The 26,793-nt window shown below is 43.8% G+C and overlaps 1 protein-coding gene across 1 annotated transcript in view; it reads left to right on the forward strand.

Annotated features, from left to right (window-relative positions):
- Positions 1-26,793, forward strand: part of LOC129864163 (thrombospondin type-1 domain-containing protein 1) — an 81,430-nt gene that overhangs the window by 36,021 nt on the left and 18,616 nt on the right. The window contains exons 2-5 of the mRNA XM_055936833.1: positions 19,391-19,517; positions 23,864-24,058; positions 24,468-24,700; positions 24,875-25,086. Coding sequence (XP_055792808.1) covers positions 19,457-19,517; positions 23,864-24,058; positions 24,468-24,700; positions 24,875-25,086 — 701 coding nt within the window. The 5' untranslated portion in view covers positions 19,391-19,456. The remainder of the gene's footprint in view (positions 1-19,390; positions 19,518-23,863; positions 24,059-24,467; positions 24,701-24,874; positions 25,087-26,793) is intronic.

A 26,793-nucleotide genomic window follows, 5' to 3' on the forward strand; every position in this document is an offset into this window, starting at 1 on the left:
CTGAGTATGTTGCCTATAACTAGCAGCACCATATCACCAGGTAACATTCTGAGTATGTTGTCTATCACTAGCAGCACCATATCACCAGGTAACATTCTGAGGATGTTGTCTAGCAGCACCATATCACCAGGTAACATTCTGAGGATGTTGTCTAGCAGCACCATATCACCAGGTAACATTCTGAGGATGTTGTCTAGCAGCACCATATCACCAGGTAACATTCTGAGTATGTTGTCTAGCAGCACCATATCACCAGGTAACATTCTGAGGATGTTGTCTAACAGCACCATATCACCAGGTAACATTCTGAGTATGTTGTCTATCACTAGCAGCACCATATCACCAGGTAACATTCTGAGTATGTTGTCTATCACTAACAGCACCATATCACCAGGTAACATTCTGAGTGTGTTGTCTAGCAGCACCATATCACCAGGTAACATTCTGAGTATGTTGTCTAGCAGCACCATATCACCAGGTAACATTCTGAGTATGTTGTCTAGCAGCACCATATCACCAGGTAACATTCTGAGGATGTTGTCTAGCAGCACCATATCACCAGGTAACATTCTGAGTATGTTGTCTAACAGCACCATATCACCAGGTAACATTCTGAGGATGTTGTCTAGCAGCACCATATCACCAGCTAACATTCTGAGGATGTTGTCTAGCAGCACCATATCACCAGGTAACATTCTGAGGATGTTGTCTAGCAGCACCATATCACCAGGTAACATTCTGAGTATGTTGTCTATCACTAGCAGCACCATATCACCAGGTAACATTCTGAGTATGTTGTCTAGCAGCACCATATCACCAGGTAACATTCTGAGGATGTTGTCTAGCAGCACCATATCACCAGGTAACATTCTGAGTATGTTGTCTATCACTAGCAGCACCATATCACCGGGTAACATTCTGAGTATGTTGTCTATCACTAACAGCACCATATCACCAGGTAACATTCTGAGTATGTTGTCTAGCAGCACCATATCACCAGGTAACATTCTGAGTATGTTGTCTAACAGCACCATATCATCAGGTAACATTCTGAGTATGTTATCTATCACTAACAGCACAATATCACCGGGTAACATTCTGAGTATGTTGTCTATCACTAACAGCACCATTTCACCAGGTAACATTCTGAGTGTGTTGTCTATCACTAACAGCACCATATCACCAGGTAACATTCTGAGGATGTTGTCTAGCAGCACCATATCACCAGGTAACATTCTGAGGATGTTGTCTAGCAGCACCATATCACCAGGTAACATTCTGAGTATGTTGTCTATCACTAACAGCACCATATCACCAGGTAACATTCTGAGTATGTTGTCTATCACTAACAGCACCATATCACCAGGTAACATTCTGAGTGTGTTGTCTAGCAGCACCACATCACCAGGTAACATTCTGAGTATGTTGTCTATCACTAACAGCACCATATCACCAGGTAACATTCTGAGTGTGTTGTCTAGCAGCACCATATCACCAGGTAACATTCTGAGTATGTTGTCTAACAGCACCATATCACCAGGTAACATTCTGAGGATGTTGTCTAACAGCACCATATCACCAGGTAACATTCTGAGTATGTTGTCTAGCAGCACCATATCACCAGGTAACATTCTGAGGATGTTGTCTAACAGCACCATATCACCAGGTAACATTCTGAGTATGTTGTCTAGCAGCACCATATCACCAGGTAACATTCTGAGGATGTTGTCTATCACTAACAGCACCATATCACCAGGTAACATTCTGAGTATGTTGTCTAGCAGCACCATATCACCAGGTAACATTCTGAGTATGTTGTCTAACAGCACCATATCACCAGGTAACATTCTGAGTATGCTGTCTAACAGCACCATATCACCAGGTAACATTCTGAGTATGTTGTCTAGCAGCACCATATCACCAGGTAACGTTCTGAGTATGTTGTCTAGCAGCACCATATCACCAGGTAACATTCTGAGGATGTTGTCTAGCAGCACCATATCACCAGGTAACATTCTGTGTATGTTGTCTAACAGCACCATATCACCAGGTAACATTCTGAGGATGTTGTCTAGCAGCACCATATCACCAGCTAACATTCTGAGGATGTTGTCTAGCAGCACCTAATCACCAGGTAACAATCTGAGTATGTTGTCTATCACTAGCAGCACCATATCACCAGGTAACATTCTGAGTATGTTGTCTATCACTAGCAGCACCATATCACCAGGTAACATTCTGAGTATGTTGTCTAGCAGCACCATATCACCAGGTAACATTCTGAGGATGTTGTCTAGCAGCACCATATCACCAGGTAACATTCTGAGGATGTTGTCTAGCAGCACCATATCACCAGGTAACATTCTGAGTATGTTGTCTAGCAGCACCATATCACCAGGTAACATTCTGAGGATGTTGTCTAGCAGCACCATATTACCAGGTAACATTCTGAGTATGTTGCCTATAACTAGCAGCACCATATCACCAGGTAACATTCTGAGTGTGTTGTCTATCACTAACAGCACCATATCACCAGGTCACATTCTGAGTGTGTTGTCTAGCAGCACCATATCACCAGGTAACATTCTGAGTATGTTGTCTAGCAGCACCATATCACCAGGTAACATTCTGAGGATGTTGTCTAGCAGCACCATATCACCAGGTAACATTCTGAGTGTGTTGTCTAACAGCACCATATCACCAGGTAACATTCTGAGGATGTTGTCTAGCAGCACCATATCACCAGGTAACATTCTGAGGATGTTGTCTAGCAGCACCATATCACCAGGTAACATTCTGAGGATGTTGTCTAACAGCACCATATCACCAGGTAACATTCTGAGTATGTTGTCTATCACTAACAGCACCATATCACCAGGTAACATTCTGAGTGTGTTGTCTAGCAGCACCACATCACCAGGTAACATTCTGAGTATGTTGTCTATCACTAACAGCACCATATCACCAGGTAACATTCTGAGTGTGTTGTCTAGCAACACCATATCACCAGGTAACATTCTGAGTATGTTGTCTAGCAGCACCATATCACCAGGTAACATTCTGAGGATGTTGTCTAACAGCACCATATCACCAGGTAACATTCTGAGTATGTTGTCTAGCAGCACCATATCACCAGGTAACATTCTGAGGATGTTGTCTAACAGCACCATATCACCAGGTAACATTCTGAGTATGTTGTCTAGCAGCACCATATCACCAGGTAACATTCTGAGGATGTTGTCTATCACTAACAGCACCATATCACCAGGTAACATTCTGAGTATGTTGTCTAGCAGCACCATATCACCAGGTAACATTCTGAGTATGTTGTCTAACAGCACCATATCACCAGGTAACATTCTGAGTATGTTGTCTAGCAGCACCATATCACCAGGTAACATTCTGAGTATGTTGTCTAACAGCACCATATCACCAGGTAACATTCTGAGTATGCTGTCTAACAGCACCATATCACCAGGTAACATTCTGAGTATGTTGTCTAGCAGCACCATATCACCAGGTAACGTTCTGAGTATGTTGTCTAGCAGCACCATATCACCAGGTAACATTCTGAGGATGTTGTCTAGCAGCACCATATCACCAGGTAACATTCTGTGTATGTTGTCTAACAGCACCATATCACCAGGTAACATTCTGAGGATGTTGTCTAGCAGCACCATATCACCAGCTAACATTCTGAGGATGTTGTCTAGCAGCACCTAATCACCAGGTAACAATCTGAGTATGTTGTCTATCACTAACAGCACCATATCACCAGGTAACATTCTGAGTATGTTGTCTATCACTAGCAGCACCATATCACCAGGTAACATTCTGAGTATGTTGTCTAGCAGCACCATATCACCAGGTAACATTCTGAATATGTTGTCTAACAGCACCATATCACCAGGTAACATTCTGAGGATGTTGTCTAGCAGCACCATATCACCAGGTAACATTCTGAGGATGTTGTCTAGCAGCACCATATCACCAGGTAACATTCTGAGTATGTTGTCTAGCAGCACCATATCACCAGGTAACATTCTGAGGATGTTGTCTAGCAGCACCATATCACCAGGTAACATTCTGAGTATGTTGCCTATAACTAGCAGCACCATATCACCAGGTAACATTCTGAGGATGTTGTCTAGCAGCACCATATCACCAGGTAACATTCTGAGTATGTTGTCTAGCACTAACAGCACCATATCACCAGGTAACATTCTGAGGATGTTGTCTAGCAACACCATATCACCAGGTAACATTCTGAGTGTGTTGTCTAACAGCACCATATCACCAGGTAACATTCTGAGGATGTTGTCTAGCAGCACCATATCACCAGGTAACATTCTGAGGATGTTGTCTAGCAGCACCATATCACCAGGTAACATTCTGAGGATGTTGTCTAACAGCACCATATCACCAGGTAACATTCTGAGGATGTTGTCTAGCAGCACCATATCACCAGGTAACATTCTGAGGATGTTGTCTAGCAGCACCATATCACCAGGTAACATTCTGAGTATGTTGTCTATCACTAACAGCACCATATCACCAGGTAACATTCTGAGTATGTTGTCTATCACTAACAGCACCATATCACCAGGTAACATTCTGAGTGTGTTGTCTAGCAGCACCACATCACCAGGTAACATTCTGAGTATGTTGTCTATCACTAACAGCACCATATCACCAGGTAACATTCTGAGTGTGTTGTCTAGCAACACCATATCACCAGGTAACATTCTGAGTATGTTGTCTAGCAGCACCATATCACCAGGTAACATTCTGAGGATGTTGTCTAACAGCACCATATCACCAGGTAACATTCTGAGTATGTTGTCTAGCAGCACCATATCACCAGGTAACATTCTGAGGATGTTGTCTAGCAGCACCATATCACCAGGTAACATTCTGAGTATGTTGTCTAGCACTAACAGCACCATATCACCAGGTAACATTCTGAGGATGTTGTCTAGCAACACCATATCACCAGGTAACATTCTGAGTGTGTTGTCTAACAGCACCATATCACCAGGTAACATTCTGAGGATGTTGTCTAGCAGCACCATATCACCAGGTAACATTCTGAGGATGTTGTCTAGCAGCACCATATCACCAGGTAACATTCTGAGGATGTTGTCTAACAGCACCATATCACCAGGTAACATTCTGAGGATGTTGTCTAGCAGCACCATATCACCAGGTAACATTCTGAGGATGTTGTCTAGCAGCACCATATCACCAGGTAACATTCTGAGTATGTTGTCTATTACTAACAGCACCATATCACCAGGTAACATTCTGAGTATGTTGTCTATCACTAACAGCACCATATCACCAGGTAACATTCTGAGTGTGTTGTCTAGCAGCACCACATCACCAGGTAACATTCTGAGTATGTTGTCTATCACTAACAGCACCATATCACCAGGTAACATTCTGAGTGTGTTGTCTAGCAACACCATATCACCAGGTAACATTCTGAGTATGTTGTCTAGCAGCACCATATCACCAGGTAACATTCTGAGGATGTTGTCTAACAGCACCATATCACCAGGTAACATTCTGAGTATGTTGTCTAGCAGCACCATATCACCAGGTAACATTCTGAGGATGTTGTCTAACAGCACCATATCACCAGGTAACATTCTGAGTATGTTGTCTAGCAGCACCATATCACCAGGTAACATTCTGAGGATGTTGTCTATCACTAACAGCACCATATCACCAGGTAACATTCTGAGTATGTTGTCTAGCAGCACCATATCACCAGGTAACATTCTGAGTATGTTGTCTAACAGCACCATATCACCAGGTAACATTCTGAGTATGCTGTCTAACAGCACCATATCACCAGGTAACATTCTGAGTATGTTGTCTAGCAGCACCATATCACCAGGTAACGTTCTGAGTATGTTGTCTAGCAGCACCATATCACCAGGTAACATTCTGAGGATGTTGTCTAGCAGCACCATATCACCAGGTAACATTCTGTGTATGTTGTCTAACAGCACCATATCACCAGGTAACATTCTGAGGATGTTGTCTAGCAGCACCATATCACCAGCTAACATTCTGAGGATGTTGTCTAGCAGCACCTAATCACCAGGTAACAATCTGAGTATGTTGTCTATCACTAACAGCACCATATCACCAGGTAACATTCTGAGTATGTTGTCTATCACTAGCAGCACCATATCACCAGGTAACATTCTGAGTATGTTGTCTAGCAGCACCATATCACCAGGTAACATTCTGAGTATGTTGTCTAACAGCACCATATCACCAGGTAACATTCTGAGGATGTTGTCTAGCAGCACCATATCACCAGGTAACATTCTGAGGATGTTGTCTAGCAGCACCATATCACCAGGTAACATTCTGAGTATGTTGTCTAGCAGCACCATATCACCAGGTAACATTCTGAGGATGTTGTCTAGCAGCACCATATCACCAGGTAACATTCTGAGTATGTTGCCTATAACTAGCAGCACCATATCACCAGGTAACATTCTGAGGATGTTGTCTAGCAGCACCATATCACCAGGTAACATTCTGAGTGCGTTGTCTAGCAGCACCATATCACCAGGTAACATTCTGAGTATGTTGTCTAGCAGCACCATATCACCAGGTACCATTCTGAGTATGTTGTCTAGCAGCACCATATCACCAGGTAACATTCTGAGTATGTTGTCTAACAGCACCATATCACCAGGTAACATTCTGAGTATGCTGTCTAACAGCACCATATCACCAGGTAACATTCTGAGTATGTTGTCTAGCAGCACCATATCACCAGGTAACGTTCTGAGTATGTTGTCTAGCAGCACCATATCACCAGGTAACATTCTGAGGATGTTGTCTAGCAGCACCATATCACCAGGTAACATTCTGTGTATGTTGTCTAACAGCACCATATCACCAGGTAACATTCTGAGGATGTTGTCTAGCAGCACAATATCACCAGCTAACATTCTGAGGATGTTGTCTAGCAGCACCATATCACCAGGTAACAATCTGAGTATGTTGTCTATCACTAACAGCACCATATCACCAGGTAACATTCTGAGTATGTTGTCTATCACTAGCAGCACCATATCACCAGGTAACATTCTGAGTATGTTGTCTAGCAGCACCATATCACCAGGTAACATTCTGAGTATGTTGTCTAACAGCACCATATCACCAGGTAACATTCTGAGGATGTTGTCTAGCAGCACCATATCACCAGGTAACATTCTGAGGATGTTGTCTAGCAGCACCATATCACCAGGTAACATTCTGAGGATGTTGTCTATCACTAGCAGCACCATATCACCAGGTAACATTCTGAGGATGTTGTCTAGCAGCACCATATCACCAGGTAACATTCTGAGTATGTTGTCTAGCAGCACCATATCACCAGGTAACATTCTGAGGATGTTGTCTAAAAGCACCATATCACCAGGTAACATTCTGAGTGCGTTGTCTAGCAGCACCATATCACCAGGTAACATTCTGAGTATGTTGTCTAGCAGCACCATATCACCAGGTACCATTCTGAGTATGTTGTCTAGCAGCACCATATCACCAGGTAACATTCTGAGTATGTTGTCTAGCAGCACCATATCACCAGGTAACATTCTGAGGATGTTGTCTATCAGCACCATATCACCAGGTAACATTCTGAGGATGTTGTCTAGCAGCACCATATCACCAGGTAACATTCTGAGTATGTTGTCTATCACTAACAGCACCATATCACCAGGTAACAGTCTGAGGATGTTGTCTAGCAGCACCATATCACCAGGTAACATTCTGAGTATGTTGTCTAGCAGCACCATATCACCAGGTAACATTCTGAGGATGTTGTCTAGCAGCACCATATCACCAGGTAACATTCTGAGTATGTTATCTATCACTAACAGCACCATATCACCGGGTAACATTCTGAGTATGTTGTCTATCACTAACAGCACCATATCACCAGGTAACATTCTGAGTGTGTTGTCTATCACTAACAGCACCATTTCACCAGGTAACATTATGAGTGTGTTGTCTATCACTAACAGCACCATATCACCAGGTAACATTCTGAGGATGTTGTCTAGCAGCACCATATCACCAGGTAACATTCTGAGTATGTTGTCTAGCAGCACCATATCACCAGGTAACATTCTGAGTATGTTGTCTAGCAGCACCATATCACCAGGTAACATTCTGAGTGTGTTGTCTAACAGCACCATATCACCAGGTAACATTCTGAGTATGTTATCTATCACTAACAGCACCATATCACCGGGTAACATTCTGAGTGTGTTGTCTATCACTAACAGCACCATATCACCAGGTAACATTCTGAGTGTGTTGTCTATCACTAACAGCACCATATCACCAGGTAACATTCTGAGTGTGTTGTCTATCACTAACAGCACCATATCACCAGGTAACATTCTGAGGATGTTTTCTAGCAGCACCATATCACCAGGTAACATTCTGAGTATGTTGTCTAGCAGCACCATATCACCAGGTAACATTCTGAGTATGTTGTCTAACAGCACCATATCACCAGGTAACATTCTGAGTATGTTGTCTAGCAGCACCATATCACCAGGTAACATTCTGAGTATGTTGTCTAACAGCACCATATCACCAGGTAACATTCTGAGTGTGTTGTCTAACAGCACCATATCACCAGGTAACATTCTGAGGATGTTGTCTAGCAGCACCATATCACCAGGTAGCATTCTGAGTGTGTTGTGTAACAGCACCATATCACCAGGTAACATTCCGAGGATGTTGTTTAGCAGCACCATATCACCAGGTAACATTCTGAGGATGTTGTCTATCACTAGCAGCACCATATCACCAGGTAACATTCTGAGTGTGTTGTCTAGCAGCACCATATCACCAGGTAACATTCTGAGTATGTTGTCTAACAGCACCATATCACCAGGTAACATTCTGAGGATGTTGTCTAGCAGCACCATATCACCAGGTAACATTCTGAGGATGTTGTCTAGCAGCACCATATCACCAGGTAACATTCTGAGTATGTTGTCTAGCAGCACCATATCACCAGGTAACATTCTGAGGATGTTGTCTAGCAGCACCATATCACCAGGTAACATTCTGAGTATGTTGCCTATAACTAGCAGCACCATATCACCAGGTAACATTCTGAGGATGTTGTCTAGCAGCACCATATCACCAGGTAACATTCTGAGTGCGTTGTCTAGCAGCACCATATCACCAGGTAACATTCTGAGTATGTTGTCTAGCAGCACCATATCACCAGGTACCATTCTGAGTATGTTGTCTAGCAGCACCATATCACCAGGTAACATTCTGAGTATGTTGTCTAACAGCACCATATCACCAGGTAACATTCTGAGTATGCTGTCTAACAGCACCATATCACCAGGTAACATTCTGAGTATGTTGTCTAGCAGCACCATATCACCAGGTAACGTTCTGAGTATGTTGTCTAGCAGCACCATATCACCAGGTAACATTCTGAGGATGTTGTCTAGCAGCACCATATCACCAGGTAACATTCTGTGTATGTTGTCTAACAGCACCATATCACCAGGTAACATTCTGAGGATGTTGTCTAGCAGCACAATATCACCAGCTAACATTCTGAGGATGTTGTCTAGCAGCACCATATCACCAGGTAACAATCTGAGTATGTTGTCTATCACTAACAGCACCATATCACCAGGTAACATTCTGAGTATGTTGTCTATCACTAGCAGCACCATATCACCAGGTAACATTCTGAGTATGTTGTCTAGCAGCACCATATCACCAGGTAACATTCTGAGTATGTTGTCTAACAGCACCATATCACCAGGTAACATTCTGAGGATGTTGTCTAGCAGCACCATATCACCAGGTAACATTCTGAGGATGTTGTCTAGCAGCACCATATCACCAGGTAACATTCTGAGGATGTTGTCTATCACTAGCAGCACCATATCACCAGGTAACATTCTGAGGATGTTGTCTAGCAGCACCATATCACCAGGTAACATTCTGAGTATGTTGTCTAGCAGCACCATATCACCAGGTAACATTCTGAGGATGTTGTCTAAAAGCACCATATCACCAGGTAACATTCTGAGTGCGTTGTCTAGCAGCACCATATCACCAGGTAACATTCTGAGTATGTTGTCTAGCAGCACCATATCACCAGGTACCATTCTGAGTATGTTGTCTAGCAGCACCATATCACCAGGTAACATTCTGAGTATGTTGTCTAGCAGCACCATATCACCAGGTAACATTCTGAGGATGTTGTCTATCAGCACCATATCACCAGGTAACATTCTGAGGATGTTGTCTAGCAGCACCATATCACCAGGTAACATTCTGAGTATGTTGTCTATCACTAACAGCACCATATCACCAGGTAACATTCTGAGGATGTTGTCTAGCAGCACCATATCACCAGGTAACATTCTGAGTATGTTGTCTAGCAGCACCATATCACCAGGTAACATTCTGAGGATGTTGTCTAGCAGCACCATATCACCAGGTAACATTCTGAGTATGTTATCTATCACTAACAGCACCATATCACCGGGTAACATTCTGAGTATGTTGTCTATCACTAACAGCACCATATCACCAGGTAACATTCTGAGTGTGTTGTCTATCACTAACAGCACCATTTCACCAGGTAACATTATGAGTGTGTTGTCTATCACTAACAGCACCATATCACCAGGTAACATTCTGAGGATGTTGTCTAGCAGCACCATATCACCAGGTAACATTCTGAGTATGTTGTCTAGCAGCACCATATCACCAGGTAACATTCTGAGTATGTTGTCTAGCAGCACCATATCACCAGGTAACATTCTGAGTGTGTTGTCTAACAGCACCATATCACCAGGTAACATTCTGAGTATGTTATCTATCACTAACAGCACCATATCACCGGGTAACATTCTGAGTGTGTTGTCTATCACTAACAGCACCATATCACCAGGTAACATTCTGAGTGTGTTGTCTATCACTAACAGCACCATATCACCAGGTAACATTCTGAGTGTGTTGTCTATCACTAACAGCACCATATCACCAGGTAACATTCTGAGGATGTTTTCTAGCAGCACCATATCACCAGGTAACATTCTGAGTATGTTGTCTAGCAGCACCATATCACCAGGTAACATTCTGAGTATGTTGTCTAACAGCACCATATCACCAGGTAACATTCTGAGTATGTTGTCTAGCAGCACCATATCACCAGGTAACATTCTGAGTATGTTGTCTAACAGCACCATATCACCAGGTAACATTCTGAGTGTGTTGTCTAACAGCACCATATCACCAGGTAACATTCTGAGGATGTTGTCTAGCAGCACCATATCACCAGGTAGCATTCTGAGTGTGTTGTGTAACAGCACCATATCACCAGGTAACATTCCGAGGATGTTGTTTAGCAGCACCATATCACCAGGTAACATTCTGAGGATGTTGTCTATCACTAGCAGCACCATATCACCAGGTAACATTCTGAGTGTGTTGTCTAGCAGCACCATATCACCAGGTAACATTCTGAGTGTGGTGTCTAGCAGCACCATATCACCAGGTAACATTCTGAGTATGTTGTCTAGCAGCACCATATCACCAGGTAACATTCTGAGTATGTTGTCTAGCAGCACCATATCACCAGGTAACATTCTGAGTATGTTGTCTAACAGCACCATATCACCAGGTAACATTCTGAGGATGTTGTGTAGCAGCACCATATCACCAGGTAACATTCTGAGTATGTTATCTATCACGAACAGCACCATATCACCGGGTAACATTCTGAGTATGTTGTCTATCACTAACAGCACCATATCACCAGGTAACATTCTGAGTATGTTGTCTAACAGCACCATATCACCAGGTAACATTCTGAGGATGTTGTCTAGCAGCACCATATCACCAGGTAACATTCTGAGTATGTTGTCTAGCAGCACCATATCACCAGGTAACATTCTGAGTATGTTGTCTAACAGCACCATATCACCAGGTAACATTCTGAGTATGTTGTCTAACAGCACCATATCACCAGGTAACATTCTGAGTATGTTATCTATCACTAACAGCACCATATCACCGGGTAACATTCTGGTTATGTTGTCTATCACTAACAGCACCATATCACCAGGTAACATTCTGAGTGTGTTGTCTATCACTAACAGCACCATATCACCAGGTAACATTCTGAGGATGTTGTCTAGCAGCACCATATCACCAGGTAACATTCTGAGGATGTTGTCTAGCAGCACCATATCACCAGGTAACATTCTGAGGATGTTGTCTAGCAGCACCATATCACCAGGTAACATTCTGAGTATGTTGTCTATCACTAACAGCACCATATCACCAGGTAACATTCTGAGTGTGTTGTCTATCACTAACAGCACCATATCACCAGGTAACATTCTGAGTATGTTGTCTAGCAGCACCATATCACCAGGTAACATTCTGAGGATGTTGTCTAGCAGCACCATATCACCAGGTAACATTCTGAGTATGTTGTCTAGCAGCACCATATCACCAGGTAACATTCTGAGGATGTTGTCTAACAGCACCATATCACCAGGTAACATTCTGAGGATGTTGTCTAACAGCACCATATCACCAGCTAACATTCTGAGTGTGTTGTCTAACAGCACCATATCACCAGGTAACATTCTGAGTATGTTGTCTAACAGCACCATATCACCAGGTAACATTCTGAGTATGTTGTCTAGCAGCACCATATCACCAGGTAACATTCTGAGTATGTTGTCTATCACTAACAGCACCATATCACCAGGTAACATTCTGAGTATGTTGTCTAGCAGCACCATATCACCAGGTAACATTCTGAGTATGTTGTCTAACAGCACCATATCACCAGGTAACATTCTGAGTATGTTGTCTAACAGCACCATATCACCAGGTAACATTCTGAGTAGGTTGTCTATCACTAGCAGCACCATATCACCAGGTAACATTCTGAGTATGTTGTCTAGCAGCACCATATCACCAGGTAACATTGAGTATGTTGTCTAACAGCACCATATCACCAGGTAACATTCTGAGTATGTTGTCTAGCAGCACCATATCACCAGGTAACATTCTGAGTATGTTGTCTAACAGCACCATATCACCAGGTAACATTCTGAGGATGTTGTCTATCACTAGCAGCACCATATCACCAGGTAACATTCTGAGGATGTTGTCTAGCAGCACCATATCACCAGGTAACATTCTGAGTGTGTTGTCTATCACTAACAGCACCATATCACCAGGTAACATTCTGAGTGTGTTGTCTATCACTAGCAGCACCATATCACCAGGTAACATTCTGAGTATGTTGTCTAGCAGCACCATATCACCAGGTAACATTCTGAGTATGTTGTCTAACAGCACCATATCACCAGGTAACATTCTGAGTATGTTGTCTAGCAGCACCATATCACCAGGTAACATTCTGAGTATGTTGTCTAGCAGCACCATATCACCAGGTAACATTCTGAGTGTGTTGTCTAGCAGCACCATATCACCAGGTAACATTCTGAGTATGTTGTCTAGCAGCACCATATCACCAGGTAACATTCTGAGGATGTTGTCTAGCAGCACCATATCACCAGGTAACATTCTGAGTATGTTATCTATCACTAACAGCACCATATCACCAGGTAACATTCTGAGTATGTTGTCTATCACTAACAGCACCATATCACCGGGTAACATTCTGAGTATGTTGTCTATCACTAACAGCACCATATCACCCGGTAACATTCTGAGTATGTTGTCTAACAGCACCATATCACCAGGTAACATTCTGAGGATGTTGTCTAGCAGCACCATATCACCAGGTAACATTCTGAGTATGTTGTCTAGCAGCACCATATCACCAGGTAACATTCTGAGTATGTTGTCTAACAGCACCATATCACCAGGTAACATTCTGAGTATGTTGTCTAGCAGCACCATATCACCAGGTAACATTCTGAGTATGTTATCTATCACTAACAGCACCATATCACCGGGTAACATTCTGAGTATGTTGTCTATCACTAACAGCACCATATCACCAGGTAACATTCTGAGTGTGTTGTCTATCACTAACAGCACCATATCACCAGGTAACATTCTGAGTGTGTTGTCTATCACTAGCAGCACCATATCACCAGGTAACATTCTGAGGATGTTGTCTATCACTAACAGCACCATATCACCAGGTAACATTCTGAGTATGTTGTCTATCACTAGCAGCACCATATCACCAGGTAACATTCTGAGTATGTTGTCTATCACTAGCAGCACCATATCACCAGGTAACATTCTGAGTATGTTGTCCAGCAGCACCATATCACCAGGTAACATTCTGAGTATGTTGTCTAACAGCACCATATCACCAGGTAACATTCTGAGGATGTTGTCTAGCAGCACCATATCACCAGGTAACATTCTGAGGATGTTGTCTAGCAGCACCATATCACCAGGTAACATTCTGAGGATGTTGTCTATCACTAGCAGCACCATATCACCAGGTAACATTCTGAGGATGTTGTCTAGCAGCACCATATCACCAGGTAACATTCTGAGTATGTTGTCTAGCAGCACCATATCACCAGGTAACATTCTGAGGATGTTGTCTAAAAGCACCATATCACCAGGTAACATTCTGAGTGCGTTGTCTAGCAGCACCATATCACCAGGTAACATTCTGAGTATGTTGTCTAGCAGCACCATATCACCAGGTACCATTCTGAGTATGTTGTCTAGCAGCACCATATCACCAGGTAACATTCTGAGTATGTTGTCTAGCAGCACCATATCACCAGGTAACATTCTGAGGATGTTGTCTATCAGCACCATATCACCAGGTAACATTCTGAGGATGTTGTCTAGCAGCACCATATCACCAGGTAACATTCTGAGTATGTTGTCTATCACTAACAGCACCATATCACCAGGTAACATTCTGAGGATGTTGTCTAGCAGCACCATATCACCAGGTAACATTCTGAGTATGTTGTCTAGCAGCACCATATCACCAGGTAACATTCTGAGGATGTTGTCTAGCAGCACCATATCACCAGGTAACATTCTGAGTATGTTATCTATCACTAACAGCACCATATCACCGGGTAACATTCTGAGTATGTTGTCTATCACTAACAGCACCATATCACCAGGTAACATTCTGAGTGTGTTGTCTATCACTAACAGCACCATTTCACCAGGTAACATTATGAGTGTGTTGTCTATCACTAACAGCACCATATCACCAGGTAACATTCTGAGGATGTTGTCTAGCAGCACCATATCACCAGGTAACATTCTGAGTATGTTGTCTAGCAGCACCATATCACCAGGTAACATTCTGAGTATGTTGTCTAGCAGCACCATATCACCAGGTAACATTCTGAGTGTGTTGTCTAACAGCACCATATCACCAGGTAACATTCTGAGTATGTTATCTATCACTAACAGCACCATATCACCGGGTAACATTCTGAGTGTGTTGTCTATCACTAACAGCACCATATCACCAGGTAACATTCTGAGTGTGTTGTCTATCACTAACAGCACCATATCACCAGGTAACATTCTGAGTGTGTTGTCTATCACTAACAGCACCATATCACCAGGTAACATTCTGAGGATGTTTTCTAGCAGCACCATATCACCAGGTAACATTCTGAGTGTGTTGTCTAGCAGCACCATATCACCAGGTAACATTCTGAGTATGTTGTCTAACAGCACCATATCACCAGGTAACATTCTGAGTATGTTGTCTAGCAGCACCATATCACCAGGTAACATTCTGAGTATGTTGTCTAACAGCACCATATCACCAGGTAACATTCTGAGTGTGTTGTCTAACAGCACCATATCACCAGGTAACATTCTGAGGATGTTGTCTAGCAGCACCATATCACCAGGTAACATTCTGAGTGTGTTGTGTAACAGCACCATATCACCAGGTAACATTCTGAGGATGTTGTTTAGCAGCACCATATCACCAGGTAACATTCAGAGGATGTTGTCTATCACTAGCAGCACCATATCACCAGGTAACATTCTGAGTGTGTTGTCTAGCAGCACCATATCACCAGGTAACATTCTGAGTGTGGTGTCTAGCAGCACCATATCACCAGGTAACATTCTGAGTATGTTGTCTAGCAGCACCATATCACCAGGTAACATTCTGAGTATGTTGTCTAGCAGCACCATATCACCAGGTAACATTCTGAGTATGTTGTCTAACAGCACCATATCACCAGGTAACATTCTGAGGATGTTGTGTAGCAGCACCATATCACCAGGTAACATTCTGAGTATGTTATCTATCACGAACAGCACCATATCACCGGGTAACATTCTGAGTATGTTGTCTATCACTAACAGCACCATATCACCAGGTAACATTCTGAGTATGTTGTCTAACAGCACCATATCACCAGGTAACATTCTGAGGATGTTGTCTAGCAGCACCATATCACCAGGTAACATTCTGAGTATGTTGTCTAGCAGCACCATATCACCAGGTAACATTCTGAGTATGTTGTCTAACAGCACCATATCACCAGGTAACATTCTGAGGATGTTGTCTAGCAGCACCATATCACCAGGTAACATTCTGAGTATGTTGTCTAGCAGCACCATATCACCAGGTAACATTCTGAGTATGTTGTCTAACAGCACCATATCACCAGGTAACATTCTGAGTATGTTGTCTAACAGCACCATATCACCAGGTAACATTCTGAGTATGTTATCTATCACTAACAGCACCATATCACCGGGTAACATTCTGGGTATGTTGTCTATCACTAACAGCACCATATCACCAGGTAACATTCTGAGTGTGTTGTCTATCACTAACAGCACCATATCACCAGGTAACATTCTGAGGATGTTGTCTAGCAGCACCATATCACCAGGTAACATTCTGAGGATGTTGTCTAGCAGCACCATATCACCAGGTAACATTCTGAGTATGTTGTCTATCACTAACAGCACCATATCACCAGGTAACATTCTGAGTGTGTTGTCTATCACTAACAGCACCATATCACCAGGTAACATTCTGAGTATGTTGTCTAGCAGCACCATATCACCAGGTAACATTCTGAGGATGTTGTCTAGCAGCACCATATCACCAGGTAACATTCTGAGTATGTTGTCTAGCAGCACCATATCACCAGGTAACATTCTGAGGATGTTGTCTCTAGCAGCACCATATCACCAGGTAACATTCTGAGGATGTTGTCTAACAGCACCATATCACCAGGTAACATTCTGAGGATGTTGTCTAACAGCACCATATCACCAGCTAACATTCTGAGTGTGTTGTCTAACAGCACCATATCACCAGGTAACATTCTGAGTATGTTGTCTATCACTAACAGCACCATATCACCAGGTAACATTCTGAGTATGTTGTCTAGCAGCACCATATCACCAGGTAACATTCTGAGTATGTTGTCTATCACTAACAGCACCATATCACCAGGTAACATTCTGAGTATGTTGTCTAGCAGCACCATATCACCAGGTAACATTCTGAGTATGTTGTCTAACAGCACCATATCACCAGGTAACATTCTGAGTATGTTGTCTAACAGCACCATATCACCAGGTAACATTCTGAGTAGGTTGTCTATCACTAGCAGCACCATATCACCAGGTAACATTCTGAGTATGTTGTCTAGCAGCACCATATCACCAGGTAACATTGAGTATGTTGTCTAACAGCACCATATCACCAGGTAACATTCTGAGTATGTTGTCTAGCAGCACCATATCACCAGGTAACATTCTGAGTATGTTGTCTAACAGCACCATATCACCAGGTAACATTCTGAGGATGTTGTCTATCACTAGCAGCACCATATCACCAGGTAACATTCTGAGGATGTTGTCTAGCAGCACCATATCACCAGGTAACATTCTGAGTGTGTTGTCTATCACTAACAGCACCATATCACCAGGTAACATTCTGAGTGTGTTGTCTATCACTAGCAGCACCATATCACCAGGTAACATTCTGAGGATGTTGTCTAGCAGCACCATATCACCAGGTAACATTCTGAGTATGTTGTCTAGCAGCACCATATCACCAGGTAACATTCTGAGTATGTTGTCTAACAGCACCATATCACCAGGTAACATTCTGAGTATGTTGTCTAGCAGCACCATATCACCAGGTAACATTCTGAGTATGTTGTCTAGCAGCACCATATCACCAGGTAACATTCTGAGTGTGTTGTCTAGCAGCACCATATCACCAGGTAACATTCTGAGTATGTTGTCTAGCAGCACCATATCACCAGGTAACATTCTGAGGATGTTGTCTAGCAGCACCATATCACCAGGTAACATTCTGAGTATGTTATCTATCACTAACAGCACCATATCACCAGGTAACATTCTGAGTATGTTGTCTATCACTAACAGCACCATATCACCGGGTAACATTCTGAGTATGTTGTCTATCACTAACAGCACCATATCACCCGGTAACATTCTGAGTATGTTGTCTAACAGCACCATATCACCAGGTAACATTCTGAGGATGTTGTCTAGCAGCACCATATCACCAGGTAACATTCTGAGTATGTTGTCTAGCAGCACCATATCACCAGGTAACATTCTGAGTATGTTGTCTAACAGCACCATATCACCAGGTAACATTCTGAGTATGTTGTCTAGCAGCACCATATCACCAGGTAACATTCTGAGTATGTTATCTATCACTAACAGCACCATATCACCGGGTAACATTCTGAGTATGTTGTCTATCACTAACAGCACCATATCACCAGGTAACATTCTGAGTGTGTTGTCTATCACTAACAGCACCATATCACCAGGTAACATTCTGAGTGTGTTGTCTATCACTAGCAGCACCATATCACCAGGTAACATTCTGAGGATGTTGTCTATCACTAACAGCACCATATCACCAGGTAACATTCTGAGTATGTTGTCTATCACTAGCAGCACCATATCACCAGGTAACATTCTGAGTATGTTGTCTAACAGCACCATATCACCAGGTAACATTCTGAGGATGTTTTCTAGCAGCACCATATCACCAGGTAACATTCTGAGTATGTTGTCTAGCAGCACCATATCACCAGGTAACATTCTGAGTATGTTGTCTAGCAGCACCATATCACCAGGTAACATTCTGAGTGTGTTGTCTAACAGCACCATATCACCAGGTAACATTCTGAGGATGTTGTCTAGCAGCACCATATCACCAGGTAACATTCTGAGGATGTTGTCTATCACTAACAGCACCATATCACCAGGTAACATTCTGAGGATGTTGTCTAGCAGCACCATATTTGTTTGTATTGGTGTGTCCTGATTGGTCTGTGTGTTTCCTCAGAGCCTTTGTGATGTTGGAGTGTCATGTGGTGTGACAGTGCGGGGGTTCCGGGGCTCACGCATCGGAATGCCACAGGGTTCCACGCCGACACCGCTGCTCGTCTTCCTATTGGCCACGCTGGGATACGGTGAGTGGGAGGGGCTTGAGGGTTTCAGTGCTGGCCTGGAACAGGGTTCCACACCGTTGCTCCTCTTCCTATTGGCCACGCTGGAATGGAGCGTCATATCAATCAATCAATCAAATGTATTTATAAAGTCCTTTTTACATCAGCTGATATCTCAAAGTGCTGAACAGAAACCCAGCCTAAAACCTCGAACAGCATGCAATGCAGGTGTAGAAGCACGGTGGCTAGGGAAAACTCCCTAGGAAGAAACCTAGAGAGGAACCAGGCTCTGAGGGGTGGACCAGTCTTCTACTGGCTGTGCCGGGTAGAGAGGAACCAGACTCTGAGGGGTGACCAGTCCTCTACTGGCTAGAGAGGAACCAGGCTCTGAGGGGTGACCAGTCCTCTACTGGCTGTACCGGGTATAACAGAACATGGCCATTAAGGCTGGATTCCAGATCGTTCTTAGATGATCAGCAGGATCAATTTATATTTATACATATTTTGTATATGTATTTTGTATGTTTATGTTTGTATACATGTTTATACATGTTTTGTATACATATTTTGTATGCTCGAGGGGGTACAGGGGTGGCCGTAAAGTGTGTTAGTGCTGGGCTGGAGTGAAACCTTGCACACCATACAGGTCCTCATTGAACCAGAGTGTCCAATCCCTGTGATAGTGTCTCACTGAAACGCATGATCTGATGCTCGATAGCAGGATATGATGCTCGGTAACAGGATCTGATGCTCGATAGCAGGATATGATGCTCGGTAACAGGATCTGATGCTCGATAGCAGGATCTGATGCTCGGTAGCAGGATCTGATGCTCGGTAGCAGGATATGATGCTCGGTAGCAGGATCTGATGCTCGGTAGCAGGATCTGATGCTCGGTAGCAGGATCTGATGCTCGATAGCAGGATCTGATGCTCGGTAGCAGGATCGGATGCTCGGTAGAGGGATATGATGCTCGATAGCAGGATCTGATGCTCGATAGCAGGATCTGATGCCCGATAGCAGGATATGATGCTCGATAGCGGGATCTGATGCCCGGTAGCGGGATATAATGCTCGGTAGCGGGATCTGATGCTCGGTAGCGGGATCTGATGCTCGGTAGCGGGATCTGATGCTCGGTAGCGGGATCTGATGCTCGGTAGCGGGATCTGATGCTCGGTAGCGGGATCTGATGCTCGGTAGCGGGATATGATGCTCGGTAGCGGGATATGATGCTCGGTAGCGGGATCTGATGCTCGGTAGCGGGATCTGATGCTCGGTAGCGGGATCTGATGCTCGGTAGCGGGATCTGATGCCCGGTAGCGGGATCTGATGCCCGGTAGCGGGATATGATGCCCGGTAGCGGGATATGATGCCCGGTAGCGGGATCTGATGCCCGGTAGCGGGATCTGATGCCCGGTAGCGGGATCTGATGCCCGGTAGCGGGATCTGATGCCCGGTAGCGGGATCTGATGCCCGGTAGCGGGATCTGATGCCCGGTAGCGGGATCCAAAACAATGACAATAAATTATGCCGGGTACTGTTTCCTCTTTCCCAAATGTGATCGTTATCAATGTTGTCTTTTAATGTCAGTAGATATGTACTTTCTTTGTTTCGCATATTTACCTTTTGACACACACACACACACACACACACACACACCGCATTCAGAAAGTATTACAGCCTGAATTCATAATGGATTCAATTTGTTTTTTCTCACCCATCTACACACAATACCCCATAATGACATCACAATACCCCATAATGACATCACAATATCCCATAACGACAAGAGGAAAACCTGGTTCAGTCTGCTTTCCTCCAGACACTGGGAGAGGAATTCACCTTTCAGCAGGACAATAACCTAAAACACAAGGCCAAATCTACACTGGAGTTGCTGACCAAGACGACATTGAATGTTCCTGAGTGGCCAAGTTACAGTTTTGACTTAAATGTACTTTAAAATCTATGGCAAGACTTGAAAATGGTTGTCTAGCAATGATCAACAACCAATTAAACAGAGCTTGAATATTTTAAAAAAGAATAATGTGTAAATGTTGCACAATCCATGTGTGTAAAGCTCTTAGAGACTTACCCAGAAAGACTCACAGCTCTTCAGCTCTTAGAGACTGACCCAGAAAGACTCACAGCTCTTAGAAACTGACCCAGAAAGACTCACAGCTCTTAGAGACTGACCCAGAAAGACTCACAGCTCTTAGAAACTGACCCAGAGAAGACTCACAGCTCTTAGAAACTGACCCAGAAAGACTCACAGCTCTTAGAGACTGACCCGGAAAGAGACTCGCAGCTCTTAGAGACTGACCCAGAAAGACTCACAGCTCTTAGAGACTTACCCAGAAAGAGACTCACAGCTCTTAGAGACTGACCCAGAAAGAGACTCACAGCTCTTAGAGACTGACCCAGAAAGAGACTCACAGCTCTTAGAGACTGACCCAGAAAGAGACTCACAGCTCTTAGAGACTTACCCAGAAAGAGACTGACCCAGAAAGAGACTCACAGCTCTTAGAGACTGACCCAGAAAGAGACTCACATCTCTTAGAGACTGACCCAGAAAGAGACTCACAGCTCTTAGAGACTTACCCAGAAAGACTCACCGCTGTAATGGCTGCCAAAGATTATTCTAACATGTATTGACTCAAAGTCAGTTAAGAACAAATTCTTATTTACAATGACAGCCTAGGAACAGCCTAACTCACTGTTCCTAGGCTGTCATTGTAAATAAGAATTTGTTCTTAACTGACTTGCCTAGTTAAATGAAGTTTAAAAACATATTTTGTTAATGTGTATATATGTACAGTTGAAGTTGGAAGTTTACATACACCTTAGCCAAATACATTTAAAATCTGTTTTTTTTTTATCTCTATTCCTGACATTTAATCAGAGTAACAATTCCCTGTCTTAGGTCAGTTAGGATCACCACTTTAAGAATGTGAAATGTCAAAATAATAGCAGAGAGAATGATTTATTTCAGATATTATTTCTTTCTTTGTTCGGGGGCAGAAAGACAGATTTTTACCTTGTCAGCTCGTGGATTCGATCTTGCAACCTTTTGGTTACTGGCCCAACACTCGAACAACTAGGCTACCTGCCACATATGTACATACATATATTACACATATATACTTTTTATTTTAGAATTTTTCTTCTACTTTGACATTACAGTATTTTGTGTAGATCGTTAAAAAAATAAAGTACAATTAATCCATTTTAATCCCAATTTGTAACACAACAAAATCTGGAAAAAGTCAATGGGTGTGACTTTCTGAAGGCACACAACAAAGTTGATTTCTATAAATACACACTTTTTAAAATCTCAGTTCCCTTTGTTCTACTCTACCTCTTGTGATGGCACCCTATTCCCTATGGGCACTGGTCAAAAGTAGTGCACTAAATAGGGAATAGGGTGCCATCTGGTCTAAAGTAGTGCACTAAATAGGGAATAGGGTGCCATCTGGTCTAAAGTAGTGCACTAAATAGGGAATAGGGTGCCATCTGGTCTAAAGTAGTGCACTAAATAGGGAATAGGGTGCCATCTGGTCTAAAGTAGTGCACTAAATAGGGAATAGGGTGCCAATAGGGACATACATTTTTTAGTATGAAGGTCAACCAAACCCATTCAAACCTGCTGAGAGAGGAAAGACCACTGGGACAGGAAATAAAGGGAGAGAGAGGGGAAGGGAGAGAGTGTTGAAGAGATGGAGAGAGAGAGGGGAAGGGAGAGAGAGAGGAAGGGAGAGAGGGGAAGGGGGGGAGAGAGAGTGTTGAAGAGATGGAGGGAGACGGTTGAAGGGAGGGGCAGTCTGTTCCTCCACCCTCTTCCCTTTGTAGGGTGTGACAGGATGTGACCGATGCACAGCGGCATTCACACATCACAATGCCACTGCAGCCCTGTACTACAAAGACACAGAGACGGACAGAAATAGAGAGAGACAGACAGATACACAGACAGGCAGAGAGAGAGACAGACAGATACACAGACAGGCAGAGAGAGAGACAGGCAGAGAAAGAGACAGACAGATACACAGAGACATGCAGAGAGAGACAGACAGATACACAGAGACAGGCAGAGAGAGATACAGAGACAGGCAGGCAGAGAGAGAGACAGACAGAGACAGGCAGAGAGAGAGACAGACAGAGACACAGAGCCAGGCAGAGAGAGAGACACGCGGAGACAAACTCGGACAGACAGACTGACAGAGAGAGGCAGACAGAGACCGAGACTTAGAGGTAGACGGACAAACAAACACAGAGATACCATAATTGATGAAATGGACTAAAATCTACATGATTTTTCTTACTGTCTACCTAACTACCTGCTATTTAAATAAATCTGCCCCCCTCTCTGACTGTATAGCGATGGCTGGTCTCCACCTGTGGCCCTCCGTCCATGTTGCCCTTAGTAACAGCAGTGTGTTCCTCGACTACGACACCGCAGACGGCAACGCTTCCTCCGACATCCGGAACATGACCCTAACTCTGGTTGACACGGAAACTAACGCCACCCTGCTCACCAGAACCCTGCCAGCCAACCAATCAGAGGGGAGATTAGGTTAGTGCTCTGGTCTAACGACATTGTCTGTAGACAACACTTGTCTCGTTCTAATGGTCTACGGACAATGTCGTTAGATGAAATCAGCCTTTACTTATTTTTTGAACTGAATGTCAGAGCCGTGTATTTTAGCGAGGACATTGTGGTTTCTGCGTTATGATGCATTTACAGGAAACTACATTTCATGGCAGCCATGTTGGCTCCCCGTGGGCAATATTGACCAATAGCAGTTCACTGAATTTTCTGACTTTGTACAAGGTTCCAAATTGTCGTCATGAATGGTTAAATAGAATGCTGTAAAACGCTATCATGGTATTCATTCTAAAAGCTGGCCAAAACATCTCATTGAACTATGTACACTACGCTGTATCCCATATTACAAATACACTTTGATCTGACTTGATTTTAGAGTTAAACTGCTCCTGCTTCCTGTACGCTGGAACATTCCGCTTCCGCCTGGAGCAGATTGACTACGCAACCGCCAATTCTAATGCTAATGCTAATGCTAGCGTAACGGATAGAGATGGGAATGGGGTTGTTACGACTACTGCCACCTGGTGGTGGAGTTCGGAGCTTCGGGTGGAGTGGCCGACCTTTCACATTGCCGTGGACCGAGCCAGCAACCAGTCAGGATCCTTCCAGGTGAGGAGAGGGTCTGTATGTGTGGTTGGTTGGTTGGTTGGATGGTTGGTGAGGAGATGTGTGGATGGTTGGTTGTTTAACTTAATGATAGTAACACAATAGCTGCTATTTATCACCTTAGGTATCATTCAAGTGAGCCACTGTCTATCCCTCGTCCCCTTTTGCCTCTCCCAGGTGGGTATCTCGACCAATGAGCTGTTCCAGCCCTGCTCCTCTGGCCTTGGTCCCGCCCTCTTCCTGGAGGTCAGCTACCTGGAGTTCAACCAGATTGGTCGAAATAGCATCGACAAGGTCCGCGCTCGCACCCGGCACCCAATCAAAGAGCTGCGTTCTCAGACGGTGGATCTGTCGTGTGCATTCCATTTCACAGAGCGAGACTTCATCAGGTATTTTGTTGTTTTACCATCTTTAAAAAACAATATATGAAGGAGTGGGGCAGTTTATTGGATAGAGAGAGTGGGGCAGTTTATTGGATAGAGAGAGTGGGGCAGTTTATTGGATAGAGAGAGTGGGGCAGTTTATTGGATAGAGAGAGTGGGGCAGTTTATTGGATAGAGAGAGTGGGGCAGTTTATTGGATAGAGAGAGTGGGGCAGTTTATTGGATAGAGAGAGTGGGGCAGTTTATTGGATAGAGAGAGTGGGGCAGTTTATTGGATAGAGAGAGTGGGGCAGTTTATTGGATAGAGAGAGTGGGGCAGTTTATTGGATAGAGAGAGTGGGGCAGTTTATTGGATAGAGAGAGTGGGGCAGTTTATTGGATAGAGAGAGTGGGGCAGTTTATTGGATAGAGAGAGTGGGGCAGTTTATTGGATAGAGAGAGTGGGGCAGTTTATTGGATAGAGAGAGTGGGGCAGTTTATTGGATAGAGAGAGTGGGGCAGTTTATTGGATAGAGAGAGTGGGGCAGTTTATTGGATAGAGAGAGTGGGGCAGTTTATTGGATAGAGAGAGTGGGGCAGTTTATTGGATAGAGAGAGTGGGGCAGTTTATTGGATAGAGAGAGTGGGGCAGTTTATTGGATAGAGAGAGTGGGGCAGTTTATTGGATAGAGAGAGTGGGGCAGTTTATTGGATAGAGAGAGTGGGGCAGTTTATTGGATAGAGAGAGTGGGGCAGTTTATTGGATAGAGAGAGTGGGGCAGTTTATTGGATAGAGAGAGTGGGGCAGTTTATTGGATAGAGAGAGTGGGGCAGTTTATTGGATAGAGAGAGTGGGGCAGTTTATTGGATAGAGAGAGTGGGGCAGTTTATTGGATAGAGAGAGTGGGGCAGTTTATTGGATAGAGAGAGTGGGGCAGTTTATTGGATAGAGAGAGTGGGGCAGTTTATTGGATAGAGAGAGTGGGGCAGTTTATTGGATAGAGAGAGTGGGGCAGTTTATTGGATAGAGAGAGTGGGGCAGTTTATTGGATAGAGAGAGTGGGGCAGTTTATTGGATAGAGAGAGCGGGGCAGTTTATTGGATAGAGAGAGCGGGGCAGTTTATTGGATAGAGAGAGCGGGGCAGTTTATTGGATAGAGAGAGCGGGGCAGTTTATTGGATAGAGAGAGCGGGGCAGTTTATTGGATAGAGAGAGCGGGGCAGTTTATTGGATAGAGAGAGCGGGGCAGTTTATTGGATAGAGAGAGCGGGGCAGTTTATTGGATAGAGAGAGCGGGGCAGTTTATTGGATAGAGAGAGCGGGGCAGTTTCTTGGATAGAGAGAGTTGGGCTGCGTTTACACAAGCAGCACAATTCTGATCTCCCCCCCCCCCCCCCACTAATTGGTCTTTTGACCAATCAGATCAGATGTGATTGGCCAAAAGATCAATTAGTGAATCAAATGTGTGTAAACGCAGCTTTTACACCTTGATCAAACCGGCCTGCGCGCCATCGTGTGCATGTTGATTTTTGTCTATCCCACATGTAACAGTTTAGCTTCCGTCCCTCTCCTCGCCCCAACCTGGGCTCGAACCAGGGACCCTCTGCACACATCAACAACAGCCACCCTCAAAGCATCGTTACAGATCGGGCCACAAAAGCCGCGGCCCTTGCAGAGCAAGGGGAAAAATAACTTCAAGGTCTCAGAGCGAGTAACGTTACCGATTTGAAACG

Source organism: Salvelinus fontinalis, chromosome 10 (assembly GCF_029448725.1).
Source record: "Salvelinus fontinalis isolate EN_2023a chromosome 10, ASM2944872v1, whole genome shotgun sequence".
NCBI classification, from domain to species: domain Eukaryota; kingdom Metazoa; phylum Chordata; class Actinopteri; order Salmoniformes; family Salmonidae; genus Salvelinus; species Salvelinus fontinalis.